We start from the raw sequence: 11,441 nt of genomic DNA, 5'->3' as shown, positions 1-11,441 counted from the left end.
TAATTTTTAATTGATTATTTTAAACTAAGGTTTTATTTGTCATTATGTATACCAATTAAACCTTTCATTTTTACGGGATTAAAAGCTTTTAATTGGATACAACTATTTGTTACTTATTATATTTAACTTATTTTATTTCATTCAACAAATTTTAATTAATAAAAAATTTATTTATTTAAAAAATTTAATTTAAAAAGTTTAATAATGAATTTTTTTATTTGTATTATTAAAATCTTTTATTAGAAATTTATTTAAATTATTATATATTGGTTTTATTAATTTTATATTAATTTTAAAAACGGTAAATAATATATATTTAATTAAAATTAATTTTTATTAAATTTTATTTTATATAAAAATATAAAAATAAAATAATTATTGTATTATAATATATTATTATTAATTATTGTATTTTTATATTTTATAAATTATTAATTATATAAAGTCTTTTTATTTTTTTTATTATTTTATTGAAATTATTAAAGTTAAAAATTTTAATGTATTTTTTAAAATAACAAGGTAGTTTTATTCTTAGTTTTAAGTAAATAGTTAAATAAATGGTCAAGTTAAAAAAGGTATGTTTATTAAATTAAATTATAGAAAGTTTTTTTTATATTTTTATATTAAAAAATAATAGTGTATATTATTAGTAATAATAATAAAGTTATTTAAAAATTTGTTTAATTAATTTTTTATAATTTTTGGTTTTTACATAATTTTTACGTATATTATAATCATTATATTATTGAAGGAATATTTTTACTAAAAAAATTATAATTTTAAAGTTTATTGTAAAAATTTATTATTATGTTAAAATTTTAAATATAAGAATAAAGATATTTATTTATTAAATTTTAGTTTAATTATTAATATTGGTTTAATTATTAATATTGGTTTATATTAACTTTTTTAAAGATTTTATAAATTTCTAGTTTAAAAATTATATTATAAACGTATAAAATTTTATATTATTTTATTATTTAATTAATATAAATTTTGAAAAATTGTTATTAATTAAAATATTAAATATTTTTCAATATTATATAATAAAAACGTTAACATAATAATATAAAATTTAATAAAATAATTCTTTAAATTATTTAATTTTAATATATTTATAATATAAATATTTAATTTATATATTTTAATATTAAATTTATATTATTATTTTTTATTATTTTTTTCTTTTTATTTATATTATTAAAAATTATTACAATTATGTAAAAAATAAAAATTTAAATTATAATATATTATTTTTATTAATAATATAATTATTTAACCGTAATTTTAATTAATAATTATATAATAAATTATTTATAATATTTAATTTATATATATATTTAATATATATAATAATAATTACATATTTTTTAATTTATTATTTTTAAATGTTTTTATATAATATTAAAAATTTTTTAATTAAATTATATATTATATATTTTTAAAATTTCAATAAATTTATATAAATATTAAAAAAAAATTTTAATATTTTATTAAAAATTCTTCATTTTTTTTTATAAAAATTGAGAGCAAATAAGATCCTTGATTGATTATTTTAAACTAGGGTTTTAATTGTTTTTATATATACCAGTCAAGCCTTTCATCCCGTAGGGATAAAAGGCTTTTGATTGGATATAACTATTTGTTACTTGTTATATTTAGCTCATTTTATTTCATTTCACAAAAACGTTAAATTATTTATTTTTATTAATATAATATTACATTATAATATTATAAACTTTAACGTTTAAAAATATATAATAACTTTAAAACGTTATATTTATACGTTTACATTTATAATTATTTACAACCATTTATAACCACGTTTAAAATACTTTTTATTTTAATCATTTAAAGTTAAATTTTTACTTTTGTTACTTTTTTGTTTTTTTTACATGTTTATACGATATTACGTTATAATATTACAAGCTTTAACGTTTAAATAAACTTAAAACGTTATATTTACGCCGTTACATTTACGCGTTTATATTTACACGTTTATACCCACACGTTTACACCCACGTGTTTATATTTATAACCACGTTTAAAATAACTTTTATTTTTTAATTTAAAGTTATTTATTTAATTACCCGGACCTTTTAACTTTTTTTACATACTTACATAATATTACGTTATAATATTGTAAACTTTAACGTTTATTATAATATTAATTATAATTACCGCGTTATAACCGGTATTATAACCGATATTATAGTTAATTTCGATTTAAAACGCGTACATTTTATATATAATAACTTATTTAAATAATTAAATTAATATTTATTTTTTATATAACAATTTTACTTATTATAAAAACGCGTTAAAATTAATATTTTTAATTAATATTTTTAATTAATATTTTTAATTAATATTTTTAATTAATATTTTTAATTAATATTTTTAATTAATATTTTTAATTAATATTTTTAATTAATATTTTTAATTAATATTTTTAATTAATTTAATTATTATTATTATTAGATAATTGTTTAAAAGGAAAATATTTAATAATGTTTTAAATTAAAAATTAAAAAATATTTTCGGAAAGGTATATTAAGGTATAATTGGTTAAGAAAAAATATGGCTAAAAAAAGTACTTTTTTTTAAACCATTTTCAATTTTTAATTTAAGTTAATTAAAATAAAATTTGGTTATAAGTTTTATTAATAATTTTTAATTTATAAAATAATATGTTAATTAATATAAAAATTATATAATTAAAATTTTATAAACGGTATATAAAATAAAAAAATAATTTATTTAATATTATTATAATTAATTAAATATCTTAAATTTTTTATTATTAATAAAATTATATGAAATATTTATAATTATTTTTATTAAAATAATAATTATATAAATAAAAAATAATATTTTAAATTTATTAATTTTATACATAATATTAAAAAAAAATATAAAAATATTTTTATTATATTTTAATATATTATTAATAATAATGTGATCTTTGATTAAATATTTTAAAATTAATGTTTTATTTGTTTTTATATATACCAGTTAAACCTTTTATCTCATAAAAATAAAAGGCTTTTAATTAAATACAATTATTTGTTATTTGTTATATTTAGTTTATTTTATTTCATTTTACAATTCCGGTTTAAATTGAAAATAATTAATAATATAATATATTTTAATTAAGTATATATAAATAAATTATAATATTTTTTTATGTAAATTTATTAATTAATATTTCAGTAAATATAATTATTTAATTATTATTTTTAAATTTATTATTAATAATCATTAATCTTTTTTATTTATAAAATTTATATTTAAAAATTATTTTTAAACAATAATATTAATATCATAAAATTAAATGTTAAAAAGTTTTTAAATTTATTTTATTAATTTGTTTATATTATAGGTTAAATTTTATATATATGTAGAAATTAAAAGGCTTTAAATAATATTATTGTTAATATGGTAATTATAATTTTATTATAACTTAAATTATTAAAACTAATTATTTAATATTTAAAAAATGCTTTTATTTTTTTATATATAATTTATTTTATTTATGGTTAATTTATAAATGCCGTTTATTTTAAAACGTTAAATAAAACTTTTATAATAAAATAATTAAATAATAATAAGTTTTTTATTATAATAATTATATAAATATTTTTTAATGATAATAAATTTAATTATTTTAATAATATTTTTTAAATTATTAAATAAGTTTTAATATAATTTATATAAAATATTTATAATAAATTAATAGTTTAGAAAAAAGTTAAATAAAAGTATAAAATTAAAATATAATAGTAATAAATTTATTAAAACTATTTATAATATTATAAATAATATTACAAATATAAATAATATAATTAATAAGATTAAAAATAGTTAAATATATAAAATGAGGATTTAAAATTAATTTATTGGTTTTTTTATTAATTATTTGCCGAAATAAGTATAAAATATTTAGGAAAATATGTAATAATGCAAATAAATATCCAATAAACAAATTCTTAATAATGTAAATAAAATAACTTTTAATAATTAATAATTTATAATTATATTTATAATATTATCATTAATTAAAATTTAACAATATTTTTTAAATTAATTATAATTGTATATTAAAATTATTAATTTATATTTATTTTAAATAAAATTATTTTATTAAAAATATATTTATTATATTATATAAAATTATTTTTTATTTTAATTATATTAAAATAAATAAATAATAATATAATATTATCGAAATTATTGTATTTTTAAGAAAAAATATTTTTATTTACGGTATAAAAATTATAATAAAATAAAATATAATAAATATTTATATATATAAAAATATTTTAAAATATTTTAATTTAATATAATTTATAATAATTCTTTAATTAATGTATAAAATTTTTTAACAAAATATTAGAAAATTATATTTTAAAATTAATTATAAATATATATATATTTTATTAAAATTATTTAAAATTATTTAAAATTATATTAGATTTTTTTAAAATATTTTATAAATAAAATATTAGTTATAAAAATTATTTTTATTATATGTTTTTATGTTTAACTTTAAATTAATTACTATTTTAATAATTAATTTAATAAATTTTAAATTTATAAAAAATTATAAAAATAATGTTAATAAAAAATATATTAAATTTATTATTAAAATTAATTAATATAATAATTTAATGATTTTATTAAAAATTGATTTAATTATTAAAAACTTATTATTATTATTAAAAATTATTAAAAAAAAGTTAATATAAAATATTTAAAACTATATTAATTTAAAATTGTTAAATAATTTTAAAATATTATTTTATTTTTAAAAATAAATTTAATTAACATAATTAATCAAATTATTATATTAATTATTTAATATTAATTAATATATTACGTTTTTAAATTTTATATTAATAATATTAAAAATTTATTATTATATAAAAATAATATAATAGTTAATTTTAAAACTTACCATATTAATAATAATAATAAAAAATAAGGTTTAATTTTTAATTTACTAATTAATTTCACCCATATTAATAAAAATAATAAATATTAATTTCTTAAATATATTATTATTTTATAAAAATATAAAAATTAATATCTAATATTATTAATAATTTTTTGATTAAATTTTATAATATTTCATGTAAATAATATATAATTATAAAATAAAGAATTTAATTAAATAGTTTAAAATTAAAAATATTAATATATTTTACTTAAATTTAAATAAAGTTTTTAAATTTAATAATATTATTATTATAATTTAAAATATTATGTATTATAATATTAATTTATTTCTTAATATCATATATTACGTTAAAATTAAAAAAGTTAATAAAATTATAATTACAATTTATATATTTAAAGTTTATTATAAAAATATAATGAATTAATATTTTCAAATATTATTATAAGTTAAATAAAATACCATATTTTTAAATAATAATTATGTAATAAATAAATTATTTAATAAATTTTAAATAATATTAAACAAAATATATTAAAGATTTTAAATTATTATATATATATAAAAATTGTTTTAAAAATATATTGGTTTAAATTTAAATATATATATTATTATGTACATATAATATTTAATAAATAAATAATAAATTTTAATAAATTTTTTAAATTTTTTAAATTTTTTAAATTTTTTAAATTTTTTAAATTTTTTAAATTTTTTAAATTTTTTAAATTTTTTAAATTTTTAATTTAAATTTTTAATATATAATATTTATTTAACATAAAGTTCGTTATTTATATCAAACAAATTAAAAAATCATTATGGGAAATTAATGAAGTAATTGATAAAACAATTGATAAATATTACGTAAATGATTAATAAACGCATAAATTAAAAAAGTTTGTATTGTTATACCATTTTAATTTATTAAAGTGATTTATTAATTTTATTAATCAATTATATAAATATTAATAAATATATTAAATATATTAAGAAATAAAATAATAAATAATAAATAAATATAATTAAAAAATGATTATAACGTTTACTAAATATTAATTTTTTTTAAAATAAATAAATATATAAATAAATATTTATAAATAATATTTTTTATATTAATAATAAAATAATTAAATATAATTTATTCTAATAATTTAATTATTAAAAAAATGAAAGAATTTAAAAATGTAATGATATTTATATATATTATTATGTATATAATCAAAGTTTATAAAAGTTTAATATTTATATATGGTTTTATTAATATAATAAAATTTAAATTAATTATTATAATTTTATTATTATTATATATATTTTTTATAAAGTAAGTATATTTTATTTTATATGTTTTTTTTAAATATATTATAAAATTATTTTTTTAATTTTTTTAATTTAATAATTTTATAAATTTATAATATTTTTTTTATTTAAAAGTTTAATAAATTTATTGGTTAGATTTTTTTATTAATGTATTATATTATAATCTAATTGGTTTTTATCTTTTAATTTTTATAATAATAATATTTTTATATATATTATTTTTAACAATTTATTATTAATTTTTTTAATTCATTATTTAATGAAATACGAATGTATGTTATGTTAACGGTAATGGTGGTAAATATAATATATTTAATTTTTTTAACCTTTTAATAATAATAATATATAATTTAAATAATTATTTGTTAAAATAATATTTTTTACGTTTAAAATTTTAAAAAGTATTATGGAAAATTAATAAATAATAAATTGATAAATTATAAAAATTTAATAAATTAATAAAAATTTAAATATTTTTAACAGATTTTATTGTGTAAATTTTCAAATATGTAAAACTGTTTACGCAAGTTTATAAATGTATTATTTTAGTATGTTAAAATTAAAATTCGAGGAGCAGTAAGCTTTTGTTTATTTTTGCCTCCCGCCACAAACGTTATAAAACCTTTAATTTATATATTTATATTTATAAAACGTGGGGGAGGCATTTTTTAAACTTTAATTTTAACTATTATTAAATATTTTAACTATAATTAATATATATTTAAATTTTTAATTAAATTTTTAATTAAATTTTTAATAAAATTATATTAATAATAATATAATAAATAATAATAATATTTAAAATCTTTTTTATTTTAATTATTTAAAATTAAATTTTTATTTTTATTACTTTTTTATTTTTTTTATATATTTATAAAATATTACGTTATAATATTATAAGTTGTAACATTTAAAAATATATAATAGTTTTAAAATATTATATTTATACGTTTATATTTATAATTATGTTTAAAATATATTTTTTTTAATTATTTAAAATTAATCTTTTATTTTTGTTATTTTTTTATTTTTTTTTGTATATTTATAAAATATTACGTTATAATATTATAGGTTTTAACGTTTAAAAATATGTAATAATTTTAAAATGTTATACCTATACATTTACACTTATAACCACTTATAATTACCTATAATTACGTTTAAAATATCTTTTATTTTAATTATTTAAAATTAATTTTTTACTTTTATTACCTTTTTATTTTTTTTATATGTTTATATAATATTACGTTATAATATTATAAATTTTAACGTTTAAATAAATTTAAAATGTTATATTTAAATGTTTATATTTACGCGTTTATATTTATAACCATATTTAAAATATTTTTTATTTTTTAATTTAAAATTATTTATTTAATTATTTAAAATTTTTAACCTTTTTTATATATTTATATAACATTATATTATAATGTTATAAGTTTTAACATTTATTACGGTTATTATGTTATAATTAATATTATAATTAATCTCGATTTAAAATGTGTATATTTTATATATAATAATTTATTTAAATAATTAAATTAATATTTATTTTTTATATAAAGATTTTATTTATTATAAAAATGTATTAAAATTAATATTTTCAATTAATTTAATTATTAAAATTTAAGAAAACGCATGTATTTGCAAGTTTGCGCAATTGTTTTCACGTGTTTATAAATTTATATGGTAGAATCTATTAAAAATATTTTTTAATAAATTTTAATTAATTATTTTCTTTATTAATTTATCAATTTTTTATCATTTATTAAAGAATTATTTATCAATTATTTATCATTTTTTTATTAATTCTTTATAATAATTTTTAAAACTTTAAACGTAAAAAATGTTTCCGACGGATTATTATTATTATTATATGGTTATTTAAAAGGAAAATATTTAATAATATTTTAAACTAAAAATCAGAAAATGTTTTTAAAGGGGTATATTAAAGTGTAATTAATTGAAAAATTGTATGGTTAAAAAAGTATATTTTTTTAAACCATTTTTAAATTTTTAATTTAAGTTAATTAAAATAATAAATGTATGCGTTTTTTTTTATTTTAATATAAATGTTTTAATTATAAAAAATATATAATAAGTAATTAACTTTTTAATAATTAAGTTTGAAATGTAATTAACGTTTATTATATTATATAATTTAATTTTATTAAATTTATAATATTATATATATTATTTTATTATAATATGTAAATATTTTACTATTTTTTAATTTTTATTATATATTTTATTATAAAATTATTTATAAATTATATTTAAAATAATATAATAATATTAATATTAAACTTTATTAAATAAATTAAAATAAAATTATATTTATAAATTATATTTATATTTAAAAATTTTAAAAATGAAATTATTTAATAATGCATTATTATTTATATTTAAAACAAATTTATTTATTAATTATTATATTAAAATTTAAAAATAAATTATTATTATATATATATAATTTAATTTTTTAAATGTTAAAAATTAAAATAAAATTAATTATAAATTTATTAAAAATTAAAATTATTATAAAAATTAAATATATATATTATTAATTTTAAAATATTAAAAAAATATTATTATATATAATTGTTAAATAATTTCATATTATAATTATTTATCAAAAACATTTTTTATATTTAAATTTTTAAAAATTATTATAAAAAATTAATAAATAATTAATAAATAATTGATTAATAAAAGATAAAAAATTAATAAAAATTTTTAACAAATTTTACCATATAAACTTATAAACATATAAAAACATTTACGCAAGTTTATAAATGTATTATTTTAGTTAATTTAAATTAAACATTTAAAAATGATTTAAAAAAAAGTATTTTTTTTAACCACATAACTTTTTAATTAATTACACCCCGGCATATTTTTTAAACCGTTTTTTAATTTTTAATTTAAAGTAATTTTAAACATTTTTCCATTATTTAATATAATAATAATTAAATTAATTAAAAATATTAATTTTAAATAAATAAAATTTTTATATAAAAAATAAATATTAATTCGATCATTTAAATAAATTATTATATATAAAATATATATTTTTTAAATCGAAATTAATTATAATATTAATCGTAATACCGGTTATAACGTAATAATTATAATAAACATTAAAACTTATAATATTATAATATAATATTATATAAACATATAAAAAAAACAAAAAAATAACAAAAGTAAAAAATTAACTTTAAATAATTATAATATAAAATATTTTAAACGTTATTATAAATATAAACGTAAAGTTATAAATATAAACGCGTGGGTATAAACGCGTAAATATAACGTTTTAAAATTATTTAAACATTAAAATTTATAATATTATAACGTAATGTTTTATAAATATATAAAAAAAATAAATAAAAAATTAACTTTAAACAATTAAAATAAAAAATATTTTAAACGTTATTATTATTTATTATATTATTATTAATATAATTTTATTAAAACTTTAAAATATATATTAAATATAATTAAAATGTTAAATAACATTTAAAATTAAAATTCGAAAAACGTTTTTTTTATAATTTATAAATATAAACATATAAACCATGAATTTTATGGCGTTTATAACGTTAACAAAAAAAGCAAAAATAAATAAAACTTGTTATTTTTTAAATCTTTAATTTTAACATATTAAAATAATAAATGCATGCGTTTTTTAAAATTTTAATATATTATATTATTATTAATAAAAATGTATAATTTAATTTTAAAAATAATTAAAATATTTTAAATTAAATTTAATTAAATATTATGTTATATTTTATAAATACATTAATATAAACTATAATAACGTAATTTAAAACGTAACGTATTTAATTAAATTTAATTTAAATTAATTAAAATAAATCAATAAATTTTTAATAATAAAATAAAAATATAATAATAATAATAATAATAATTAAATTAAAAATTTAAATATATACCGGTTTATTTTAAAATATATATAATTAATTAAAATTAAAATTTAAGAAATATCTTTTTTACGACTTATAAATATAAAAATATAAATTAAAGGTTTTATGGCGTTTGTGGCACTAACGGGGGAGGCGGAGGCGGGTAAAGCCCGCCGCTCCTCGAATTTTTAATTTTAACATATTAAGATAACATTGTTTTAACTTTTATCAATTTTTATATCTATTTACCTTTTCATCCTTTTTAACATGTTGTTTTATTTTGTTACTTTTCTCGCTTTTGTCACCCAAACATTAGCTTCCAACTCTACGGGACCTTTTGCCCTTCACATTACAAGCCAGTCGAACTCATCAATTAATGGTATTGCTGTTTTCCCTTTCCTCTTTCTCTTGCTATCATGTCAAGTTCGCTAAATTATATCACAGGATATGCTGCAGCGTGTCATGCTGGCGCGGCCATAGAAGGCCTTTGTTATTCATCTGGTGGTGGTGGGAGTGTGACTGAATTCTATTTCAATTACACTTCCTTCAACTCGGATACGGGAGTCCCCTCGCAACCCGGCTGGATCACGTACTTGTTGAAAGCCGGTAGTAATAACGGTACTATTACTGTGCCCTCCTCATTACGTCTTGAACCGAGCTTTGGAAGCAACGTTTACACAGCTCTTATCTATCCTGGCGTTGAGGATGGTACCTCTGTTTACTTCCACCCGAATAACGGCACATTGTACATGAACGGGGGCTACGACGATTCAAGCTTCAACGCAACATATCCTATCCCGCCTCCATCCCTAGGCAATCTCACCAACTTCCACTTATGCTACCAATTCACCGGTGGTTACTACTACCGGTCAATTGCCTGGGTATCTACACAGCCGCCACATAATCCGTCATGTGAACCTGTCAACCTGAGTATAGAAAACCTTTCCTAGGAGGTTTGAGAGCCGAAGTATTTAAGAGCCGAAGTAAGGATCGAAATCTGAGAGGCGGGGGGCTGCGGGGAAAGTTTTGATGTTTACTTTCCTTATTCGAATCTCTAAGAATTTACGTAGTAATATGACGTCTCATGCTCAAGGGTCAATAAGATCTGGATCCAGTCCTTAAGTCAAGCATCGTTTATAATATCAAGCCACATTGTGGCTGAAATATTTCACAATATCTATGGATAACTAGGTAACCGTACTAACTGTATATTATATGCACTGTACCGTTTGAGGATG

At 12.0% G+C, this 11,441-nt stretch overlaps 1 protein-coding gene across 1 annotated transcript; it reads left to right on the top strand.

Moving 5' to 3' along the window:
• Nucleotides 1–10,470: 10,470 nt before the first annotated feature.
• On the top strand, nt 10,471–11,153 carry GL218_08760 (uncharacterized protein; the record flags this gene model as incomplete). Its single annotated transcript, XM_033585568.1, has 2 exons — nt 10,471–10,582; nt 10,648–11,153. The coding sequence occupies 2 exons, from the start codon at nt 10,471–10,473 to the stop codon at nt 11,151–11,153; spliced, it is 618 nt and encodes a 205-aa protein (XP_033440386.1).
• Nucleotides 11,154–11,441: the final 288 nt, after the last annotated feature.

This window comes from Daldinia childiae (assembly GCF_008694065.1).
Source record: "Daldinia childiae strain JS-1345 chromosome Unknown Scaffold13, whole genome shotgun sequence".
Taxonomy (NCBI): Eukaryota; Fungi; Ascomycota; class Sordariomycetes; order Xylariales; family Hypoxylaceae; genus Daldinia; species Daldinia childiae.
This window is presented reverse-complemented; position numbering and strand designations above follow the sequence as displayed.